Source organism: Zosterops lateralis (genome assembly GCF_965231275.1).
Source record: "Zosterops lateralis genome assembly, chromosome: 3".
Taxonomy (NCBI): Eukaryota; Metazoa; Chordata; class Aves; order Passeriformes; family Zosteropidae; genus Zosterops; species Zosterops lateralis.
In genome coordinates, this window is record NC_139764.1 from 16664221 (window position 1) to 16689905 (window position 25685).

At 40.0% G+C, this 25685-nt stretch overlaps 1 protein-coding gene across 1 annotated transcript; it reads right to left on the reverse strand.

Moving 5' to 3' along the window:
- Positions 1-260: 260 nt before the first annotated feature.
- INTS7 (integrator complex subunit 7) lies at positions 261-25532 on the reverse strand. The gene is made up of 20 exons (XM_083856356.1): positions 25436-25532; positions 25159-25288; positions 24171-24317; positions 21709-21846; positions 21186-21232; positions 20482-20681; positions 19292-19414; positions 16617-16734; positions 15519-15653; positions 14849-14946; positions 13952-14191; positions 13142-13279; positions 12225-12431; positions 8537-8731; positions 7628-7731; positions 7174-7242; positions 5972-6104; positions 4557-4655; positions 3564-3749; positions 261-2669 (listed from the first exon to the last, which is right to left on the reverse strand). Exons 1-20 carry the CDS (start codon positions 25524-25526, stop codon positions 2382-2384), a joined length of 2886 nt encoding a protein of 961 aa, XP_083712482.1. The 5' UTR covers positions 25527-25532; the 3' UTR covers positions 261-2381.
- Positions 25533-25685: the final 153 nt, after the last annotated feature.

Genomic DNA, 25685 nt, shown 5'->3' on the forward strand with positions numbered 1-25685 from the left:
CTTCAAAGTTTGTTAGAAATGCAGGTATTTGTACAGCAAGCCACCTTCCTATGCAAGCTAATTTCCAATAAGCAGCAATTGCAATTTTCCTCCCCCTGCAATCTCCCACACCTAACAGGCAGATTCTCAGGCTTCAATTATTATTTGCTTGGCTTTAAAACTGATACAAGTTCTTGGAGCTCTAGAGGCCTCTCAGATCAGGTGGGCAGATGTGCTTAAAGAAGGAAGACTTTTTTCATCTGTAGTAGGGTTAATCTCACCAGCTCACAGACAATTAAGCCTCAGGCCAGAGCAAAGCTTTCCCTGGATAAGGCTGGGTTTTTGCCTGCTAGGCTTCTCATAAGTTTAGCTACGCACTCTGAACATCACATTACATAAGAGAAAAGTTTGTTTCCCCAGAGTGGAAATATCTTGTGATTTCTGAGTTGTTTTGGAAAGGCACCATCAAAGGTTTCCACCAACATATTGGTCAATAACAGCATGAAACACACATTCATTATGCAGGAAAAAAAAAATTTGTTTGACCTCTTAGTCTCTTTTTTTTTTTTTTTTCTGCATTTAAATACAGAGTTTTTTGCGGTAAAGAGAGTGATCTATGGCTTTAATGAAAAAACGCAACTGACCACAAGGAGTTCAGATCCTCAGTCTGACAGAGAGCACACACAGCAGCAGGTCAATCACCTCTTTCTGGACCATTTAACTAGATGTACTACAGGTACATGTATGCACACACAGCTGCATGTACATACACACACCCCAAAGTACAGGCATGGAACCACAAAAGTGGGTCAGAAACCACCACTTTCCTCAGTCAGCTTGAAAGCACTGGCACTTTGTGTCTCCTTCTCAAAAGGAAAATCATTTAAGAAGGATGCTGCTAAACTTTTCACCAATTTTATGTCTTCTGTTTCAACCTTGCATTCCAATTATTTTTTCTAGTTAGGATTACAGCCTGATCAAGATATGACATTTAGCATCATCACTTCTCCTTTTTTCCTTTTTTTCATAGTCTCAAGCCAAGAGGAACTACTATGGGAAAACACAGCAAAAATTTCTTCACCCTGCTATGCAAAAGAAGCCTCAGCCTACAGCAATTCATTATCATATTTTCTGTACTTGAAGAAGCAAAATCTGTAAACTCCAGTCAGCTCTAGAATGAAACCAGATTCAAGAAATAACAGCATCATGGGAATTTGCTGAGGAAATAATAAAAACTTCTGCTTCAACGGGAGGGATGTAAGAAGTGCCATCCTTCTTCCTCCTCACTCAAGTGGGTCCTGCTTTCCTGCAGAGTGATATAAGCAGAGACTATTTATGAAGACCAGGTGAAGGTCATGTTATGTGATCTACTGCCTGTGAGTCTGGATACAGTTCAGCCTTTTATACCACAAAGGAAGTGTGAAAATTATGTATGAAGCAGTGTATTTCCAAAATTATTCTGGACTCATATCTAGAATAGGCAAAATTCTATTTAAAGTTATCTTGTAACATTAACAATTAAGCTTCACAAGTTGGTCAAAGAATACATAAGTGTACAAAGTTTTGGTATAAAGGACTCCTTTTAAAAAATAAAGCTGTTAATTTGCGAGTTGTCATTCATTTTAACTTCCCTCTTAAAAGAGCAAATAAAAAAAAAAACCCAACAAAATTAAAAGCTCCAGTAACACAGATGCGTGAAAATTTAAAAATAACACAGTAATATCTTCCATATCATCTGAGAGACAGTGATTATTCCCACCTGTAAAACTCTGCCTCTTGCAAGACTCCCCAGACAGAAACCCCTCAACCACTCTTCTCCCTCTGCAGTGACAGTGACAAGTGAACTGCAATTTTTTTTAATTTCAGCTGTATGCATTAGGTAGTGCTGATGAATTGTATTAACATATATACATCAGCCAGATACTGGAACTTGCTATTAAAATGTCAGGAAAAGAATCTCTGGATATTCCTGCCAATTCCTTCACATTAAAAGATAGACACTTGGTATTACATTCATTTCTGTATAACCAGTCAAAGTGAAGTGTTTCCCCAATGTCCTGTAAACATGACATTAGAACCTATGTGTGCTTCAAAAAACATGGAAAGTACCAGCCAACAAACTCTTAGTGTCCCCTGCTATTGTAGTTTGTGGAGCCTGCCTAAACAGGTTTGTAAACAGAAGTCAGAGATCTAGTAGAAGTTCTTATAGAAAGAGCACAACTCCAAATTTGAACAGCTGCCTCTGCTGAGTCAAGTTCAAATTTAACCTAGATGATTTCAAAAGCCACAAACTGGCATCTGAGATTTTTTTAGGAGAAGGTTATAATAAAAAGTCTTCAAAAAAATTTATAAAAAAAAAGTGTCCAAGAAAAACTGCAATACCAACTGAGCACTCCTGGGACTCAAAAGCGCGAGTAGGCAGTTCTCTGCTGCTGCTGCTGGGATGGAGCCTGTCCTTGCTGCTGCTGCAGACGGACCTGCTGAGAGTATGGATCCTCCAGAGACTTCACAAAAATCGTTGTTTTAGGCCCAGTTTTCCAGACAATACCATTTGAATCTATCACAGAGGACTCCACTGTGATGTTGTGGGTGCCAAGGATCACAAAGTTGAGCAGGAACTGAGTGCTGAAGTAGTCGTTGTGCGGTTCCACCCTCTGCTCCATTTCATTGGTCATGTTGTCAATAGGAATCTGAGAACACAGATGGAAGGTTATAACACCATTTTACATAAACCTTCCAAAAATAAGCTTTCAGCTCTCCATTTGAAGGAGAGAGGAGAAAAAAGGAAAAAATCTGTCCTCAATTCTCCTAAACCAATACATGTGCATGCTTGAGACAGCTTGACAAGCTAACAAGTCATTTTCTACCTGAGGTTCTGCTTTTAAACAAAGTAATGGGAGTCTAACGTCACACACTTCCTACTCCTGTTCTTTTACAAGCCACTGACTTTCTCCTATTCCTCTTAAAAACCCCAAACAACAAAACAAACAAAAACCTGACCCCGAAATCCACCAAAACAGGCCTTCCACTAAGCATCACGTTAGCAGAACCTAAACCTCAGGCATGCAATCTTTGATAAAAGGGTTGACTTGAATTTAATGTGTCTCCTCAGATGCTATTTGATTTGGACAGTCTGTCCTCACAATTTCCACAAACAAAATAAAAGAACCTTAAAATGACTATAAAAAATTTTCAGAGACTATGTGGTAGAGAATAATCTATTCCTCTTTTTTTTTTTTTTTTTTCCCTGTGGAGTTTTGTATGACATATAGCTAGGCTGAGTTTTCCTCATCTCAGGCAGACTCCTAATGACTTGTTCTGAACATCACAAAGCCTCTTTGTTTGGAAGAAGAGCTGTTAAAAAAAGGTATTGACATATTGCAGACTTTAAAATCCCAGATCCCCTCCACACATTATGCTTGGCTCTGGCCCCCAGTGCTTGAATGTCAACTGGCAGGAGTGAAGGGATTACAGAACCACCCATTCATCTCATCCTGGAAATTCTGCTACCCAGAGTCAAACAAAAGAACAGCAAAACACAGCAAAAAAGCTTAAGACTCCTCCTGACTCTATTCTATCCACACCTTATAATCTTGTCCAGATTTGCTCTGCAGCACTGAAGAGACATTCAGACAGACGGACTGGATTTTACGGAAAAGGCCGGGTTTAGATCCATGCTGAACCACTCCTTCCACCTTGAGGGCCAACTGCTGGTTGTTCTGTACTGCTATAGGCTCTGCTGGGTTCCTTGGAGATGGGGATAGAGCAAGCTGGAACACAAGCAAATAGATCAAAATGTAATTATGAGCTTCCAGAAAAGCAAACAAAATTCAAGGATGAAAAAGGACACCTTCTTATAGAAAATTTCCAAGGAGAGGTTGGGTAAGAAAATCAGCAAATGGAAACATAGGCATTATCAGAGACTCATTACTATATTAATTAATAAACACCATCAGCAATACCAGATATTATCTTTGTATCAGTTTCATTTACTTCACTTCTTCAAAAGATGTGGAAAAAAAAATCTTCCACAGCATAGTCACAAGTAGATGGAACTGAACAAACAAGCAAAATGCAGTAAGTATTAAAAAACTTAAGGCTTTCACTTTTCCCAGAAAAAAGGAGCACTTGAGTAAAACAAAAAACCCCACAACCACAGTCATACATAGTCATTCTTAGTCAGTGAGCGGATATATATGACAATTTTCTTCCAAGATACTGAGAACATTGCTTTTTAAAGGAAAAGGACAAAAAACCAATACAAATCTATAAAAGCTGCCCTCCCAGGACCAGAATAATTCAGCTTTGCAGACTCAGAATCCACAAAAATTCCAGCTACATTTTATCTTTAAGGCTTTGCAATCAAAGAACTGAATCCCACTTGCCTAAGTGACAGTCTAGTGGTTCAGAACAATTATATATACACATTATTCAAGTTATTCCTAACAGATTAACCTAAATGCTATTTGAGTTATGTATCTTCACTAAAAATGCTGAAGCTTTGCGCCTTCAGTAGGGCTTTTCTCATGAAAGGCTCTGTAAAGAAAAATTTGAGGTCCTATTTGAGCAGTACATACCTTAATGCTTGTAGACTGCAGCTTTTGGAAAAAGTACCTTTGAAATGAAAGGGGCACCTTCAACAAGGCAATGACAGCATTGCACAGACAAGCTGTATGCTGCAAGAAACAAGAGACAAAACAACTGAGAAAAAGTATAATTCATGACAGAGGAAAAAGACATGTACTTGAGGTACTGAAACAGCAGGAATTTCCATTTTAAATCCAAGAATATATTAATACAGACATAGAATTACAGCCACTAAGACGACAGTGACTACATTCAGCCTCTCTGTTTATGTTCTGCCCCTTATTGAAGGAGGTATTCTGCCCTGGAAAAAACAAGGAGGCCAAGCAAAAGAAAAATACAAATCTTTCCAGTCCTAGTGTTAGAGTTGGCAGAGCAGGAACTGCTTAAAACACTCAAAAAAAAAAAAAAAACAAAAAAAACAAAACAAAAAAAAAAAAAAACCAACCCCACACCAAAACCAAAAACAAAACAAAACAACAACAACAACAAAAAAAACAAAAAAACCAAAAAACTCTTAAAAAAAAATTCCCCTCCAAGCAAAAAGACTAGCATCTACCACAACTTAATGCAATAATTAAGTTTTAAGTCTCTTGTCTACTCTTTCTTTCCCTGCTGCACCATGCCTCTGGCTCAGATGCCTTGGTGTGGAGCCAGCCACAACTAAGTTTACAGGGTTTACCTTTGCTGTGGTTTACATGATTTACTTTTATCCTACTTGGAATTGGTAAGGACTGTTGGATTTAGAAACAGGGCAAACAGCTGCCAGCCATGACAAACAAACTACCTTGCTCCCACTACCGTGCACTTCAGCTTTATGATGCTCATGAGCAGTGAGAGACAAACCCAGCAGCCCTGTAAAGGAGGGCGTTATCAGCTCACTGTTTGCGCCCAGCACACTCCACACTGTGCTCTCTGATGACCTGCACTGATAAGAGAAATGCTACACTCACAAAGCACAGAGTTCACCACCACTAGCTAAGGGATCAAAGCCAGGCTCCTGTGTGGGAGCGGGAGAATTCCTTCACGGCAAGAACATGAACAAAAGGAATGCGCTCCAGTGTTTGAATGTGAGTGTGGTGAGGGGTCTGACAGAGACCTGACAGTTACCTTATCAGCATCTCCTGTGCTCTTCTAAAAAGAATTTTAAAAAGATTTTTAAAGGATTATTTTAAAAGACTTTTTTTTTTAAGATTATTTTTAATCAGACCAGTGGTGAGGTCACAGACGTCCTCGCAAAATGGTTCTTGAAGTATTTTTAAACAAGTGTGTCTTTGTAGAGACCATTTGTGTCAGGAATGTTAAGTAACTGAGAATGCTTCCCAATTTCTTGCCAGCCATAGATATATGGAGTTCTGGGGTTTTGGCCCCTTTCTCTATACAATATACATTTAAAACTGCTACTTGCCAAGTAAGACACAGGAGCATACTTCCTGTTGAGGGATTCCACTTCCTCTAGCACATGATTAAATACAGACATCATTCTTCTTTCATATTCACTTTCAACATGAGCTGTTCCATTTGAACTATATTCCTGGAAACTAAAAAAAAAGAGAAACTTTTCATTATGTCTAACTCACCTTCTTCATCATAACCTGGAAGGCACGCTACAAACAGATGTGATACGACATTACAACATAAAATCCATTAAGAAATGTCTTTCAAACTGTTTACTCTGGTTTTTAAATTATTTTTCCATTATAACACTTGCCCTTTACATTTAAATCTTTCTTAACTACCACTTATTCACCACTTCTTGTCTCCACTCTCTCAGCTGAAGTAGTGGCAGGTCTAACAGACTCAGCATACTTATTTCCCCTGACTTTTACTTAACCCTGCAGTGTTTGTAACAGTCATGAAAGTCTCGCAACACAAAGCAAGAAAGCCAGTCAGAATTAAAACTAAATCTCAAAGTTTATAATCTCCTCCTTTGAATAGAATTCTATCTCACAGACACCCAGCCTCATACAAATTTGACTTAATACATGTTCTAAGCAATGCTTAATTCATAATGAGTATTACTTAAGTCACTTAGGACGTTCACTTTTATTACCAGCTATAAGATCTCTGAGAGATTTCATCCTCAGTACTTTCCATTGAATTTCAGCCTTGGAGTTTTAAACAGTGATTCAATTCATCAGTACTTCAATACTGTTTTTTAGCGGATTTAAGTTTACTTAAGAAAAAGAGCCAGAGGTGATGGCTTTACTTTAAAAATTGAACTAATTTAGTGCAGGTCTTTTCACAACTTTGGGAATAGGATAGTTTGGAAGCTAAGGTGACTTTCAAGTGCAAGCAACAGGTATGGGATCTAACACACAACGACAAATTAAAATAAGTGGCTAAAGGAGAGATTAAAAGTTCAAGTCTTTATTTAAGGTAAGTCCAGTATAGTGCTCTCAAGAGCAGAATCAGTATGAAACGAAGAACCCAAAAGAGAGTCCCCAGTCTGCCAGGTACAGCACAACAACAACAGATCCTCAAGTCTGCCCAGAATATAATTAGAAAGGTCTACTGAGAAACTTTCTGAACATTCCTTGAATTCCTAGGTTTAAAGCTTCAAGGATTTATTAATAAGAAAAGGAGTATGCAGTGAACTATCAAACCTACCTTGCAGATTCTGGATCCAAGATCAGAGCTTCTATTGCATGGGAAATCAAGAGGCAGCTCTGCTGTTGTCTGATATTAATGCTAAGGAGTTAAAAGACTTTCAAAGTTGGCACCTAAAGCAAGAAATGCAGTGTATTTAGTGGCACTTTTCCTTACTTCTGTGAAGTAATCCTGCAGTCATTACTCATTTAGCGAGCAAAGAGCAAGAACTGTGAAAATACCAAGTTATAGGCTGCTTCAATTTTTGTGTCATAACTTGTTTATCAAGTAATTCCAAACAACAATATGGTAATGATTATTTTCATATAGGTTTTAAGCAATTGGAAGCTGATTTTTATGTTATTAACTTTCAAAATTACTTTGTGACAGTCTTCACAGAAAAGAGGATTCTTATGCTTTGTGCTGTCCATATGAGAAGGAAAGTAGACAAACTCTAGGATTTTTTAAAGGATACAGTTCTACATTCCTTAGAGTGGCTGAGTCTGCATCAAAAGATGACTGGTACAGATCCCCATACCGGGTAGCCAAGTTTCGGAATTCCTCCATCGAGTGTTTCATCTGCAGAGACAATGTTACTAGGCAAAAACACAGAGCAAAGCAAACCAAACAAAACCCCACGCTTCCAGAAAACCACTACACTGTAACATACAACACTGAAGGAACAAGGTGGCATATTGGAGAAAAATTTATAAAGTTCTTGCTTCTTCACTTGGATAAAGATTATCAAAGTGACAGACTGTTATCCATGCATTAAACTGGTATTTTTCCTGCACCAACAAAATATCCTTGGGTTAAAAACAAAGTGAAAGAAAAAAATCCCCATCAACAACCTCCTCCATCCCCTACTGGTCAATCAAACTGCTCTGTCTTTCAATGACCACCCACTGGTTCCTTCTTGCAGACTACATGGATTTAGAAGCAAACCTCCTTAGTGTACCAAGGCAGTTGCCAACTCTCAGCAAAAGGAATTGCAGAATCATCCTCAGGAATATATATTCTTCCTTTGAGTACTCACAGTGACTGAGCAAGGTGTGAAAAGCAAGGTGTGAAAAGGTTTCAAAGCAAGGTGTGAAAAGCCTTGCTGCAAGTTTGAGTGTACCAAGGGACTTGCTACATGCATATCCTTGGAAGCTGTGTGCATGACTGGAGGAGAACACACACGTGGCACACACAGCTTCAAAACACAGCCTGCTACAGGCAGGTGTTTTCAGAGCTACAGGCGAAAACCAAAGTCCACAATTCAAAAAAAAAACCCCACTTCACAACTACTTTTCATTTCTTTTGTTAAATACGTTTGCTGAGAAGCAAAATTCCTGCCAGAGTCACAAACATAACTGCACAAGAGTGGAAGGGGAGCACATGCCTGGTTGGAGATGCGTCCACACCTCTGGAGATCATTTCCTGATGTCATAGCAATCGTTGTGGCAATAGCTGGGGGTGGACTTGTTTTTAGGCTGTTGCAGGTACAAATAAGTTGAGAAAAAGCTTGCAGAAGGTCAATCCTGAGTTTCACAAAACCACACTGAAAGCTCAGAGGATTAAGTGGCGTACTAGCAGCCTGAAACACAGTAACAGGAATGTTGGCAAACTAGGTCAAAAGCAGAAATTATAAAATTACACTGTAGTGTCACTGAACAGTCTCATCAGAAAACTGAATCCTTAAGTTCAATTCTAAAAGCTGTGCTTTTAAAGACTACATTTAACAGGTTTGCTCAGTTTCAACCATACTATATATACATGGCAGAGTAGTTACACAATTACTAAGTTGTATTCCAAGCATGTCACTCTTGTAACAAATATGACTTAAGCTGTTAAAATACTGTTAGGGCACCTATTTCCTCTTTTTCCGAGGCCAAGCCACTAGGCTTCAAATGACATTAGGCCAGAGAGTCTTCACCATAAGAAAAAGTACACTGAATTGGATAGCAAACAAGAAACACAAGGACTGAAAAAGTGATGCTCTGCATCAGCCAGAAGAGAAAGAATTGGCAGAGAAAGAAAGAAGTTACCCACAGTGAGGGGAAGGGGTGATTTTTTTGGAACTGTGAAATGGATGGGAACATTATGGAGGCACTGAACCTTGCATTTGATAAGGGAAAAGACACGGTCTAGAGCTAAATAAGAACAGTAAAAAACTAATTCCAGGAAGGCAGACAAGCTGCTATTGTTCAGAAAATATAGTTCTATGAAGCTTTGCTCCCTAAGAGCTTATCTGACTTGTAGAAGCATCTGTGACAGCTTAGGACACCCAGGAGGGGGTAAACTGCACTACTCAACGTTTGATACTAATTAAGCCAAAAATCCACTACTTATTTTTCTTGAACTGTTGGATTTTTAGAAGAACAAGCCCCCTCCAGAAACAAAGCATTGAGACTTTCTCTTAGAATCATGCCTATCTTCCCCAGTACTTCTTATTCCTCACCAAATCACTTCTCAAAGCAAGAAGTTATAATCTACCCCAAAACCTTGCTAAGAACCATTTCTTTGCTGGCAGAAAACCAGCTAAGTGGTTTCTCACAAAGCATCACATCATCTGAGAACTGGACCACTGTTGACTAAAGTGAGCAAACATCAGCCCATTGTAACCAGTTTAAACGGCTGAATTAGATTTCAACTGAAAAAATAAGACTATTTCATATTTAAACCATTAAGTCTCTCTTATCTCTCTGCTTTTCCTCCTCCAAGGGCACAAAAAATCCCTTTTGAACTGGAATTGTTCAGTTTATTTTGCAAGGATGGTTTCAGAAAACCCTCTGTGGAAGAGAGTACACTCCACTGTAATTACTCTACAGAAAGTACATGCTTTTAAAGAGTAAAGTACTCATATCAGAAAATCCAGACATTTTTAGTAGTACAAATTGGACTTGATTCTTGTAATGGAAATACAAACTTGTCTCATTAATAATGCAATTTACCTTATCTGCCATGGGCAATAAATGAGTTACAATTCATTTTGAAAGCGACAGAAATATTTCTTTGGCACAGCCAAGTTCTTCACACACCACCACTTGCTATCAACGTATTTGGAATTGGTGCTACTTAATCAATGGCTGTGTAAGTGCTTTGCTCAAGTTTTGTATTTTTTTGTATTTTCTTTAGATCACCAGCAGTGAAAAAAAACCCCAATTCTTCCAATGAGACACATGATCTCTGCCAGAAAGAGCAGGACCCATTTAAAACCTTTGCTAACTCTACAACCAAGCACACAGCAAGACAGATGGGGACTGGGGTCAATATGACAAGCCCCTGTTCTCTCGGAGGGAGAACCTCTTGCCCAAAAAGCAGAGGGACTTCTTTCCTTCAAGTGCACTAACTCTCATGAAAGAACACTCTGCAGTGCAAGACAGAGTTTTATGTATATCAAGGAGGAATTGAGAAATTTTCCGACAAGGCACTGTCTGAATATTTCATCGTTGCTAAACTAGGCTGGCTGAACATCTGCAAGAGATTTACTGACACTGTGTTTTCCAGCTCGAGTGGAGCAGCTACACAAGACTCATCACATGCACCACTGGTCTGTGGTACCAGCAGTGCTGAGTCATGCTCTGCACTGAAACAGCAGCAACAGGAAAGCTCAAGTCAGAGGGAAGAGAGCAAAAGCCTTCAGCAGCAAGGCTGTCACATGCATTTTATGGCACTTTACTCCCTTTGGAGAAGCTGAGCTCTAGAGACTCTAGAGAGCAGTGAGTGGCTCCTTTTACAGCTGATACACTCAAGCATGGCTGGGAAATTGTCCAGAGTGATGCAACAAGTCAGCAACAACCAGCAGTAAAACCCAATTTCCTCCCCTCTAACCTACAAAACCTGTAGTTACTCCTCTGGACCACAATCATCCATAAGGAGGGCACTGCACCCAGAAAAGCACCTCATGCAACAGGAACTGAAGTCAGCAGAGGAGATGAAGACAGGAATCCTTCAACAGAGAAAGCACCCCAAACTCCAAGGAAGGGGCAGTTAAATTACTGGATCACAGTATGACGTATTTAAGCAAGTTATTTTCCTGCCTGTATTAAATATTAACATCTAATTAGATGAGGTCCTCCTCTCAATGTCTTCTCGATGTTAGAGAAATCTTGAAGTGTTGAATTAAAAGTCTTATTCACTCAGCCAACAATTAAAGACAAACACTTCAGCAATGATGGGTCTTTCAGAGGACAAAAGTAGAAATTTATGTCCTTTCAGCATATTCAGGGACATTTTATTAATAAATAGTAATATCTGAACTTTATGTCTGAATTGTCATGACCCTAACTGTCGAGGAACTAAAACAACAAAGCAGCTTCACTGAGAAGGCATACAGAAAACTGCATGTAAAGATTTCTTCATGGAAATTAAAATATGAAAGAGAGTATTGTGTGAAGCTGGATCATCTTTGCTTAAGAAGCGACTTTACAGTAGGAACTGAAGGTCCCTGATCTTTTTTTTTTTTTTTTTTTTTTTTTTTTTTTTTTTTTATGTTCACAGACATTACACAGCTTCTTGGTATTTTTACCACTTGAGAGAAGCAGAAGGTATTTGCATAAAAGCAGGTACCAGTTGGATTTAATGAAACAGAGTTGTCTTCCCTCTTCTTACTAGCTTGCTGTTAGGATTCCATGAGATCACATTGTCAAATAGAAAGCAACATGAACTCAGCAGGAGAGAGGAAGACAATTGAATCCTTCTCTATTTTTCAAGAAGACAGCAGCCAATTTAGGCCAATTCCCAGGCTTGACTATTACAATAGCTTTTATTCAGCCAAAGCAAGGAGTGGAAAATTATAAGTATTGTCACTTTAATTAAACAAGATCTGTCACATTTCATATGATCTGATCAAGGCAGGAAATGAGGGGTGGAGGGAGAAGAAAAAGCAAAGAGAAATCTATCTAATCACACTTGGCTGAGTTACAGGATCTTTTCTCTCGAGACTCAGCGTGTTACAACTGAGATGCCTGCAGAGGAGAACCAGAGTCTGGCAGATGCCAGGCATATTTAAGAACTTCTCAGAGAGTTAAGAACAGAACCCAGAGAGCCATGCTGCAGAAACATCCCCACTAGGGCAGTGTGCTGACCGTCAGTGATGCTATCCCTTTGTGGTAGGATTTCAAGGCTTCGGCGATGCAGGAGAGCGCGGAGCTGTAGTTGTCCTCCTGCAGCCCTGTCAGGCACTGCTCTGCATGGGAGAACTCCTTCAGGCTGTTCAGCCAGAAGTAGAAGTGCTCTGAAGCCACCTGAGTCAGCAGGCTTTGGTACAGTTCTCTGGCCATGTCATGGTTGCCCTGTAATGACAAGAATGTTTCTGAAAGAAGGCTGGGGATTTCTACAAAACTTACACAAATAAGAAAACAGGAACATCTCCAGAACTACTCCCAGCTTAAAAACAGAAATAGTGAAACTTTTTCGAATTATTTGATTGTGGCAATCCCAATAATAAATAAAAAGCACAAGTGCTTACTTTAAAGAAATACCAGCCTGTAAAAAAGTATATTATTTATTTACATACGATAATTCAATAAGATGAGAAAAAACTATGGAAATTTATCTCAGCATCTCATACTAGGGTTTCTGTGTAATTCTAACCCCAACTGTGAATTGACTGAAGGGAAAAGGGGAAGAGTATATTTTTCTTCCTTTTTTCACATTGAAGAAAGAGAACCATACATCACATTCTGAAGAGCAGTCAGACAATACAGATTAGGTATGTGCTCAAGAAAGTGCCAGGACATCACTTCCTTCCTTCTCAAATACTTCAAAAGGACAAGTGAAAAAAACATTTTGATGGGATGAGTGTCCCAAATGTTATATATCTGAATCTGCATTCCAGGGAATTAGGAGAGAATCGGGAGAGAAAGTGATTTTTATTTTTTCCCCCCATTCACTTCCTCCTCCCAAGTCCTACAACTTTCTTTATTCCCTTATCCAATTCAAAGAAATCCCTGGCATTCCTTCAATCACAGCAAACCATTTTTCTCCAGGTATTTTCACTTACCATCCTGGAAGCCTGCCTGGCTATCCTGTAGGCTGTCCATCCATTGGAGGCATTCTCAAGTTGCTGTTTGATAACAGTTTTGATTTCTGTGGACAAAGCTTTCTGACTGGAAACAAATATCACTGTGGCAAGAGAAACCTAGCAGAGAGTGGAGGAGTGATGAATAAAGTTATATTTCAGTAACTAAAGAAGAAAAAAAATTCTGTTTTATTTTGGGCTGAAAACTACATAGAAGATTACATATACATATTTTAACTGCAAAACTTCTCAGTCATCTCTTTCAAATAGTTACAGCAACCCAAGTATTTCTTGTAGATAAAAGTAACTTTCATTTAAAGCAGCTCTACTCTGCCTTTTAGCTAGGATATTTCAAATGCTCCAAATAAATTAACAGAAAGCTCGTAATTTCTTTTTTAAAATTCAAATTCTTTTCCAAGTAGATGTGATGAAAGCATTTTTCTCTCTTACAGTGTATTAAGTCATTTGCCTTAGAGCACCCTATATAAATGGAGCTAGCTGCCATTTGGCCTTTAACCACTATTTAGAGATACCCCAGTAATTTCAATAGCCAGGTCTGCCTAAGCAGTGCCATCTGCTGGAAAATCTCATGAAATACACTGCATAGTACAGCTCCATCTAGGAGGTATTTCTACACTGAACATACGGAGTCAGAAGTTAAAACAAAATTGAAAATAGTGGCTACAGACTGGCACATCAACCTGGACACATAACAAATGTCTTAGCTGCCATTTAAAATGCAATCCATCCACAGCTGTTTATACAGACTTTATCCATCAAGGGAGGTCTTACCAAGAGTTCCTGCTTTTTATCTGTGGCAGATTGTCCAATTAATTTATAGAGGTCCATCAGGTCTCCCAGCATCCCATCTGCCAGGACAGGCAGCTGCATGGCAATGGCTGCCAGGCAGTGGCACATGAGGATCCTGGCATTGTCCTGGGCACTGTGCAGCTGTGCCAGCAGGGACTCCACCACGGACTGGCTCAGGTGAGGGCGGCACTTCACCAGCTTCACCATGCAAGTCAGCGTGATCTGCAACGCACACAATCCACAGCTGCAATCAACACAGTGTCTCCAAAACCAAAAAAGCCAGGCACACTCACTTAGCTGCAAGCAGCACTGCAGGAATGCAGATCTGGTATTTTCAGAACTATGCACTCTATAAAAGATGAGATTTTTCTAAGAGCCCAAGCCTTTGTCCCTGAGCTACCAGCACAAAAACACAGCACAAATTCAAGAAACATTAGCAGTCTCTCACACCACCAGCCTTTAAGGTAAATAACTAGAAAAATTACTGATAGCTTCTGAAGTGGGAAAGTAAGAATAATAATTTATTAAAATGGCGTGAAAATGTACATTACATTTCCATCTCCAAAGAGCAAAGTCTCTCTGTCCTCCAGAGACACCTCCATCCAATGTTCGTGTTTTATTACAGCTGTTCCTCTGAGAGGAATGTTCCCTGCCACCTGCAACAATCCTCTTATCCTAGAGCAGAGAGGAGTTGTACTATAGCTATGCTCAGTTTCTCTGCTGCTCTGAACTCTGATTATGGGCAAACCAGAAAAATCTCATTTTCTCTCCAGTTTGTTCTGCTTCCACCAGAAAGGATCTGGTGCACACCAGCCTCTCTGTTATACAAGCTGTCATTACAATTTACAGCTGTGAAGGGGAAGACAACAGTAATGTCACCTTTAAGGTTGCCTGAGCTCCTGGGCTGTCATCTTGACTACAGAGAACAAGAAGAGCTTCTAAGCCAAAAACTGCATCTTGCTCCAAAGGCAAAAGATCTAGAAAAAGAAAGAGAGTTAGTTTGTCCTCTCTTCTGTTCTCTGACCATAGTTGGTGTAATGCTTGCACTGCTGTTGCAGTCATGACGATCAAAAATCTTCCTAACACTTCTGCTTTGCCTTACTTTACTTTGATGAGAAACAGTTCTGCCATTCCATGTCTTGGGTAACTATTCAGCAGCCACACTGACACTTGCACAGCATGCATAAATCTTGGGACTAAGACTTCTAAATGCCCTGTTATTATTTTGCAACAGACTTTGTGCAAAGGGCTTTCAAAGGTTGACCAACAACTCACTAGTCTTACAGCAAAGGTAAAACAAGCATTCATTTAGCACAAGTTCTACTGTGCACAGTAATTTTCTGTGAATGAGACAAAGACGGAACCTTCCCAACCATTCATAAAACCATACAGAGTATTCATTACTAGATTGTAGTCCCCATTCTCCCTGACCAGCATGAGGGATCAGACAGATTTACAGCCAGGTTCACAGACAGGACGAGTTAATACGTTTTAAGTGCATAAGCCTGACTGTAAACAGAGCCACATCCATGCCCTTGCCTTCCCTTACCTTTTTCCTGGCAGGAGGCTGATATGTTGGTCAGAATCCTCACCCCATGAGCTGCAATGCCACGGTTATTATGGTAACAGCACTCCTGGGCTAGTTTTACCAAATCAAATGACCTTGCAGTTGTAGCTGCTGCTCCTAAATAGAAGCAAGGCAAATGGAACATAAAACTGCACAGCCCATAAATATACCACAGATCTTTAAGTACATTTCTGCAAAACAATTATATCAATTTAGGGGTTTTTCTTATGTTTAAACAATAGGATGAAAATATTTCTCTCTCTTCAGACAAAACCAGAGAGTCTCTCATTTTTGAACATTACATAAGTTAGACACATGAGAAAGAACATTTGGACCTAAAGGTTGATATTTCAGGACTCAGAGAACTATTGCCTTAAGAAATATTATGTCTGATTAAAAAAAGCTGGTGAGTCTATTAATTATTAAGTCATGCCAGAATGACTGAAGAGGATGTACTTTTTTTTTTTTCTTAATTTCTGCAGACCATGTATTTGAGCTCATAACACTCATTAGGGCAGTCTGGCTTTCAAGAAGGAAAAAGAGTGTGATCATAATTTTGAGAACAAGATACCTTGACTCACTTTTAAATGTCTACTCTTTTTCTACAATTTCTCCAGAATATTGTCACAAAACAGAGAGGTTCACCTGGTACTGCTGCAGGTCAAGCCCACTTGTTACACTTCCATGGGTGGAAGAGTAACATGCCAGCCCACTCTTACACCATGAAGCCCCCTTGCTACTCAAAAATTATGCAAATCCATGGTTTCAAAGCACCTTAAGCAGAATGCAGGTCAGCGATTTGAGAGGCAATATATTTCTCCACAAAATGAAGAAAACTTGAAGACCCAAAGGAAAAAGCCTTTTTCATATACCACAGTACCCACAAAACAAAACAAAACCATCATTAGTCATGACTATACAGTGTCCCATTTCAAGTTTACATATGATGAACAGTCTGACTCTCAGTGCTCTGAAGTTCAAAAATAATTTTAGAAAATGCTACAAAGTGTTTAGATGAAACTGATCATCAGCAGAAAACCAAGGTATTAAAATGCCAAAGGTCTAATCCAGTTTTCTTACCTGGAGCACTGCTGAAGTACTGTTTAATGGCAATGGTCCCTGATAATGTGGAAAGAACAGATAACATGCCCATCTTCAAACTGTCATAAGGAGTGTTAAGAGCAGATTCACAGAGTGCCTAAAAATCAGCAGGAAAAAAAACACAGAGCTAAGTCCCATGAGCTATCAGTATGAAAAATTTAATTGCACTTCTCTGAGAAGTTTTAAGAATCAAGATTTTCCCACAGAAAACACTCTACTAAAATCACAAGTCAAGTCCTCAAGTATCTGGTTTAGAGGACTGAGGATGTGGCTTGCAGAAAAGTGACAGTGGGTCCTATATGCTAGAAAACCTCAATTATAAGTCATTCATTAATTAAAAATCACTGCCAAAAATATTATCTGGTCTCATTGATCCAGAACTATAAAAGAATTTAAGACAGTTACAGGCATATTGATTGTTACAATGCAAAATAATCTGCAAGGTTTAATATAAAAATATGCCTCTGAAGAGCAAAGTTTCAGGTGTCATTTCCTTTAGCAGTATTGGTGTCCAACAGGAGTTTAAGGTTCTTGATAAATAAATTAAAGTGTTTTAACTCATTTGTAGTAGAATTCCTGTCTTACTTTTGTGCCTTTTTCCACATCCTACCACAGGCCTTATCACATCTAGGTTTAAATAACTCTTAAAATGCACATTGTTCTCAATTCCTTATGCCAACACTTGCCACAATTTAGTCATTCACTGATTTTGGATTAGTCATTCACTGATTTTTTAGTCAACAGGAGGGACAGTAATATGAGACATAAATAGAAAATACACTCTGCTTTAGAGTGTGCCAGAACTGAATGACAAAGAGCCAGTAACAGAATAAGGAAAAACAACACAATTAGTTCCACAGAACAGAAAAAAACCCAGAGTGTTCTTATCAGGTATATGTATTGTGCAAGGGCTAAATTCTAAACATATCTGTGATTTGTACCAATTAGTATTTTGCTAATCCACTGAATAGAATGGCATCAACAGACAGAGGAAGATCTAATGATTGGGGTAGATAATGAGTCTCAATGTCTCCCAAGACACTGATGTTTTACTCCAGTGCTATTGGATCAGCTCTCAGGGCATTTCTGAGACTGTAACTGTGAAGACTGCCAGGAGCACAGAGGAATTAGCAGGATGGACTGCTCTATACAGCAAGAGCTTCTGAAGCTGATGTCTAGAAATCAGTAAAGCCTCCATAGTTCAAAGACCAAACTTCACAACTGACCTACAGAGGACAGACTTAAAAAGCTGAAGAAACTAACCCATGTCTGTTGGTAAAGAGGTACAAGAGGCAGGTCTTGCCATGGGAAAAGGAGGGTCCCTTCCAGTACCTTGTTGTATAAACGTAAGTAACTATGGAGAACAACTTCCCAACTCAAAATGTCAACTTTTTATTTCAGAAGTCAGACAAACTCTTATTATTTCTGTATGCCATTCAGCAAGCAGTAGCAAGCTTCAGACAATTCATTTTGTTTTAACCTAGTCACTGGCTTAGTTCTGACATCAGTGGAACTTTTCCCCTATGCATTTCAACCATCAGGACACCCACTTTACTTCAAAACACTACATGGCAATGCAAGTCACGTTATCAATGTCTCTCACTTGTACTGAGATAACTACTAATGAAATATAATGGGATAGAGTAGTGTTTTCTCTGCAAAAAAAAAAATTCCATAAATCCATAATTCCTTAAAATTCCTAAAAGGAAGTTAATTTCTGGAGTTAACCCATTATGAAGAATAAAGCAGTTCACTAAAGGAAAAAGCTCTGCACACTCCAAATCATCATCTCCAAGAACTGGGGACAAAGCAGAACATGCTTTATTTCTCACATGATTGTTAACAAAAACTTGCACAGTTTTTCCTCCCAGCTGCCTTATGCTCCAACAGCACAGATCTAAAGTAGCTTCCAAGAGTAACAAAAGCAAAGAAAAAATGACCCAGGAAAAAGTAGAGCTGTAACCCTGTGCCATTAAGTTCTTGAAATACTTCCTTTCCCATTAATGTAAACTGAAGTTATTTTCCAGTCGTTTCTACCAGAAAAAAGAGAAAGGAGAGAAAATTCACATGCAACTGCGACTGAAAGAAGGCAGCAGTAATATTTACAATATAACTCTAGTTTCCTCAAACAGCACAGGTGCACTATGAACACCTTCTCACTGATACAACGGGAGTCACAAGGCTACTATTGCAAAAAAACCCATTAATGCTAAGGAATGAAATCAAAATACTACTTGTCCCTTCAAGTACACCTTGCTGGATGACATGTTGTGACAAACCCCAGAGGCTCTGTTTTGCACCAGAGCATTGGTGTGTACTCAGTGTGGTAAGATCCGTGAAAACATTCAGCTCCCAGGTCAGATGGAAAAGCTACTTCCTCACTGTACAAAGGCTCCCTACATGGCACATGCCTTCACTCAGAAATAATGCTTAAACTTTAGTCCTTGGGTGTCAACTTACCCAGCTGAAGACATTCCATGAACTGCTCATTAATACTTGGCCAGTAACCTAACTTAATGCTTGGCAGAGTAACCTAACTTAAGGGTATGGAGATGCATGTCACTCCTTTCTTTACCTCCCAAGTTCCTCTGGAAAGAATTCTACAACTCCTTGGGAAGTTTCATAACAAACTTTAGCTTAAAAAACATACAGACCTGAATATTTTCTCTGCTCCATGTATGTGGTGTCTTGTTGGCCAACAACTTCAAATCCTGGATTGCAAGCCTCTTCACAGCCTTCCTGGGGTCATTTTTCAAGTACTGCAACAAAAGTTGAATCTGCAAGAAAAAAAAAATTCATTGTTTAGGAGTGATGCTACTAGAAGGAAGTACTTTCAAAAGCACTGAGGAAGAAATGCTCAGCACACTGAGCCAAAACTTGAAAAAAGTACGAACATGCCAGCCATGGTTTCAGTCTCCATCCTCACCCTGGCTACATCAGTTTTATGCAGTATTGGCTGTTGTGCTGCAGAAATACAGCCTAAATATCCATGTTTACTGCTATTAAAAAAATAAAAGCAGCACTTTAAGTGTTCTAATGTTGTTTCAGTAGACTTAGATTCAGTACCATCAGAAGCATCATCTGAAATACAGAAGTGAGCCACAGCAGAGAGTTTCAGACAGATCAATGCTATTATCTAACAGTCACAGACACCAGCCTTGCACAGCTGTACAGCTGAAAGAAGGCAAATAAATTTTTGTGACTCCTTTACATGGATTTGCTGGATGAGTCTCAAGTGTCACTGTGTTCAGACCTGCTCTATAAATCACATCCACAAAGCTCATTATCAGAGCATAAAAAGCATTGTAGTTTTCCATCACTGCTTTCCCATTACTTGCTTTATAGCCCTGAATTTAAGGAACTGATTGAAATTCCTCAGAGTTCTCCAAGAAATACACTTTAAATGCATCTTATGCTACTGAAATATTCATGTGCTTGCATGAAAGAAAGACAAAGAGCACACCCACAATCCAAGACAATATACAGAAGTGCAAAGTGAAGCCTGGCTTCCACAGGCAAGTTGAAGTCTTTTTAGAAGTCTGGGTGTTTATTTTCCTGCATGCTGATCTATCCTTGTTGATTTGAATCCCTGATTTAGAAAGAGACATGTTATGAACTGTAAAAAAGGTATAGTGTGTTTGGTACAGTCACCTGGAAATGGAACCAGAAAAGGTAAAAAATATGAAAGCAGCAGCCGTTTTCAGGGTATTCTTCCTCAACAGCACACAGGAGCAACCAACCCCAGCCCAGCCATCACTGTTTATTTTGATCAGCAGGCAGGATCTGAGTGGGTTTAAAATGTGCTTTGTACTTCAAGATGAAGGCATGCCTTAGGAAGAGTTACCTGCTTGGGAATGTCAACCAAAGAAGAAGCAGCAAGCAGAGTAAAGGTGTGCAGGGTGACAATGACCATCTTGGTGGAGGGGTAGGATGTCACCAGCTGCTGCAGCAGCTGCCGGGAGCTGGAGGCCAAGCTGGCATCGTGGTGCATGTGCTGCAGAATAGGGATCAACTTCAGCTTCAAGTCCACAGGTGTGGCCAAACCTGCAACAAGGAAAGAAACACAGCCACAGTTAGTCCTTAGGCTGGCTTTCTTTTTGGCAGTTGTGAGGCACAAAGTGTGTCTGGATTGCTACCACTGCTGAAAGGAGATTGTGCAAACACCTGCAGTGGCTTCAAGTAACTCGTGTTCTAACTAGGTGTGAAATGACAGCACTATCAAGCACTTTCATGGTTGTTTGAGAAAGCTGCTCCTTGCTTCACTGCAGGTAACACAGAAATTAAGTCCTCTGAAGCAACCTATGAGATTCTATGCAAGTTTATTCATCACACTATACATGGGGTTTTATTCTGTACAAAACAGGTGCTTCAAAAACTTAAATTTTAGAAGGATTTAAGATAACCAGACAGATCATTGGTCAGCTAATTTAAAAACTGGAATCATCTAAGGGCAACAGCATTCTGATATCTAATATGTAAATATGAATAATAAAGAATTTTCAGAGAAATTAAAGCTTTTCCCCTTTATCATTCAACATACAAATGTACCTTGAATCATCTCGCTGATTTTATTACATATTCCGACAGCAAAATCCCTGGGGAGAAAAGAAAGTTACAGGTGAAATGAAAAATGAAGAAGAACTAATTAAAAATTTTAAAAAACCCAAACAATTGACTGAACGATGAAACACTGTGCTTTAACAATTAAAAGTTACATAAAGAGAGTGCCTGCCAAAGTCTTTTCAGAATCCCTACACACAGCCATGACCAAATGAGAAAATGAAAGCTTTCAAAAACTGACAAGGAGCACTTCATTTTGCTAATATAATTTCTGTAAAATAATTCACGATTAAAGCTGCTATTCCAGTCCTCAATCTCATATTTGAGCTTTCCATTTTAGGAAAAAAAATGCTGAACTTGTACTCAGATTTCCTTACAACACTATTCCACATAATTGTTTTGCTATAAAGGACAGCACAACAGAACAAAGCAAGGTTTGTGAAAGTCAGTGTTAATGGAGGTTTCCATTCTCTGTAATATGAAAAAGTGAAAAAAAATAAATAGTTCTTACTTAGATTGTGCAGAAAAGTTGGCAGCAGCAAATATAGCAGCCTCAACTTCCACGTTATCATGGGAATCCAAACTCTGGCGAATACTGTGATGTGCATTCTTCCTTTCTGGAATGATAGATGCCATGCTGCCCAACATCCTACAGAAATAAATCACAGCAAAATCAGGAAAAACGTGAAGAAATAATGAAACCGAATAAAAATGTAAAAAGACTGGTTAAAAGGGTACATTTATATAAATATGTGCTCTTTCATGACTATTACAGAAGCAAATGCTAGAAGTAAGTACATAATTAAATGTAACAGATTTTGTTGTGTGGGTTGTGTCAGTGGTTTGATAAAAATTTAATTACATTTTGATATCTTTTAGTTTGAAATTGGAACAGTGAAAAACTTAGCAAAAACTCTTTTAAAATCAAGAGTTCACTATGGCATGATTCATTCCCAATACCTTTCACTGATGAAAGATAAGATTATTAGTGAAAAAAAGTGCAACACTTTTGGTTGCACTTTAAAATTCCACAAAGTTTTGTTTAAGCAGCTCTTTCTTTCAACATGTTCTTCATTATTGACACTATTCAAGGAGGACAACAAAAAAAGTCAACAGAAGATTTTAAACTGAAATTACTGAACCAACAGTTATTTTAACATTTTATTTGATGTATCCTGTGAATTTATTAGTAATTTAAGTATTTTTGCAAACAAACAGAGGGGATTTCTGGAAATTGTAGCAGTCTGTGAAGATAACCATCAATGCCAGTCAACAACTGCAATCTTGTATTAGAACACTGAGCAGGAACTACAAAAAACCATGCAGACATATTGTATTTACAGATTTCTGAGACACTGGGACATGAAAGCATAATCTCAAATGAAATATCAAAAGAAAAAAGAAATGGAGATATGACCTAATTAATCAAAGCCCTGTTAATGCTTCCCATCTCCCAGCAGTAAAATCAGTAACAGTTCTAGATGGAGGTACAGAAAGAATACAAAGAAAGACAAGTGCTCTCTTCACATTTGAATTCACCCGCACAGGGGCTGGAAGATGCAGTTAAAAGGATCATTGGATACCATTAGAGAGACAGATTCCAAACCAGCAGTGTGACAAGAAAGACAGATTAATTTTATTTATTTTCCCACTTGATTCCCAGACGTTCAAAGCAATCAGTAAAATAGCAGCATTTCCTTAGAAGTTATTGATCAGAGATCAACTAGCAGTTCTAACTAGGACAAGGCTGAATGAAAAACAGGTGCAAGCATAACAAAGTTCTTGTAAGTTTTGGTTACAAGTTAACAAAAACTATTTTGACACAAAAGGAAGCACTTTCACTTGGTCTAAATGTATCCTAGGCAAGACATGATATATTGCATACAGCTACTGTCTGGGTTATGCATACATCAGATTCAGTTTCTTCCTCTGGTGTACACAAAATTTCAACACTGCAAATTCTGTTTTGCCTGGGACCATTCACAAAATTCTCACCATCCTAAGTGCTTAATAATCTTGTTATTGTTATCACCAATCCTTATCATTCACACCTTTTAAAGACAGATGTCTTTGCTTTAAACTTCATGAGCAATGTATAAAAAGCCTCCTTTATTTCACTCATAGAATCACAGAACGGCCTGGGTTGGAAGGGACCTTAAAGACCATCCCTTGCCATGGGCAGGGACAACTTCCACTAGACCAGGTTGCTCAAAGTCCCATCCAACCTGGCCTTGAACACTTTCATGGATGAGGCATCCATAACTTCTCTGGGCAACCTATTCCAGTGCTTCACCACACTTATAACAAAGAATTTTTTTCCCAATATCTTATCTAAACCTACGCTCTTTCAGTTTGAAGCTGTTGCCCCTTCTCCTGTCACTGCAGGCTCTTGTAAAAAGTCACTCTACATCATTCCTGTAAGATCCTTTCAAGTACTGGAAGGCCACAGTTAGGTCACCCCAAAGCCTTCTCTTCTCCAGGCTGAGCAATCCCAATTCTCTCAGCCTTTCCTCATAGGAGAGGTGCTCGGTCCTTCTGCTCATTTTTGTGGACCTGTTTCAACAGGTCCGTGTCCTTCCTGTGCTGAGAGCCCCAGAGCTGGACACAGCACTGCAGGAGGGGTCTCACCAGAGGGGAGCAGAGAGGCAGAATCCCCTTCCTTGGCCTGCAGCCCAGCCTCCTTTCGATGTAGCCCAGGACACGTTTGGCTTTGGGGGCTGACAGTGCACGTGGCTGGGTCATGTCCAGCTTTTCATCCACCAGCACCCCCAAGGTCTCCTGGGCAGGGCTGCTCTTGGTGCATCCATTGCCCAGCCTGAACTGGTACCAGGGCTTGCCCTGGCCCAGATGCAACACCTTGCACTTGGCCTTGCTGTTCCAGATGAAAACACTGAGAGTTACCTACAGGTTTGAGGTAAATCAGAATCATCCATCAGATCTGAAGCCAACCAGGACCATTCATGCCGTACCTACCGGAGTGTAATAGCCCGAGCAACTGGGTCGTTGCTGTGGATTACTGAGAAAACTCTCTTGACAAATTCATCCACATTTAGGATCTTCTCCAAGTGCTTCTCACTCTGCTGAGTAACTTTCAGCACACACAGCCTCAGGAAGTTGTTCCTGTTAAAAAATACACACGTTTCTTTGTCAGGCTGTTTTGAAACAAAAATTCAAGCACTTTAGATACTAAATTATTTAACTACAACTTTTGGGAGCAAATTAAAACAAGGAAAGGTCTATGCTTTAGAAACATTTGATATAGTAAAAATGAGACTATTAATATACTATTGCTTTATTTTCTAGTTCAGGTAGCGTCAAACTAAAGCCCAGTTCCAGGGAAATGAACCTGTTGACATCAGTGAGGAGGGGTGTAAGCAAATGTCTGTTTCATGCACACATAGGGATCCAAATCTGCTGGAAAAACACATCCAGGACTAAGACAGAGAAGTCTGACTACCACTGTCAAGTGCTGAGCAAATTTATTTTCCTTCCTGAAGACAAGAGTGAAATCCCACAACCCCAACAAACACTTTAGCAAGCTTTTACAAAGCAGCTTTGATTCCATTATATACATCACTCAGACAGCAGGTACTTGGAAAAGCTACACTTCGAGCTTTGTTGGAGATTAAATTCGCACATGTGCTCATTCATCCATTTATGAGCTACAATTTGAATGTGCTTATGGAGCAAAAATTTACACAAGTGAACTTAAACCAGTCAGGGAGAGAAATCTCACATCAGGATAGAGGGAAAGGAACTGTATCGTTGTCACTCACAGCTACTTTAGGCCCACTAAAGAAGTGGAAAACAAGTTACAATCAAGCACAACCACGACAGAGTGGGTAGCACAGCGCTGTTGTCAGGCAAGCACGACATCCCAGACTCCAGAGCAGCGACATGCCAAAGGCACAGCGCGTTCCCAGGGAGCAGGCCGGAATGGACAGACCACAGCGGTACTCACCCCACCCTGAAAACATCGGCCAGCTTCAGGAACGCCGAGTTGATGAGAATGGGGAACGGGTATTTCTGGAAGAGCCTTGGAAAACGAACGACGGCCTCGCACTGCTCCCCGAGCTTGCCGGACCTGAGGCCTAAAGGAGAGGGCAGAGTTACCGCAGGCACCGCCAGCGCCGGCTCCTTCCTCCGCCCCCCGCCGCAGATAAAGCGGTACCAAGCCGAGCCCCCACCCCGCCCCAGCTGCCCAGGCCGTCCCCAGCGCCGATCCCTCGCGGGCTCACCTTTGTCCAGCTCCATGAGGGCGGAGTTGGCGTCCAGCTCCTGCTCGCCATAGCCCGCGTCGGCCAGGAAGGACTTGGCGCTGCCCGCCATTGCTGCCGCTCGCCGCCGGCACCGCGCACGCGCGGCCGCACTCCTGACCCCGCCCACCTCGGCGCGGCCGCGGGAACCGGCGGCGGGTGCGGCCCAGAGGCCCCGCCCTCCTCCGCACCGCCCAATCAGAGGAGGCGGTTGCGGGGCGGTGCGCTGGCT

Bases quoted from the DNA above. Each gene is read 5' to 3' on its own strand.
- INTS7 (XM_083856356.1), bottom strand. From the start codon at position 25,526: ATGGCGGGCAGCGCCAAGTCCTTCCTGGCCGACGCGGGCTATGGCGAG. The intron at 24,318-25,158 runs GTGAGTACCGCT...ATTTTTTAACAG, and splicing joins GCCGATGTTTTCAGGGTGGG to GAACAACTTCCTGAGGCTGT. The intron at 2,670-3,563 runs GTGTGGATAGAA...CTGTGTTCTCAG, and splicing joins AATCTGGACAAGATTATAAG to ATTCCTATTGACAACATGAC.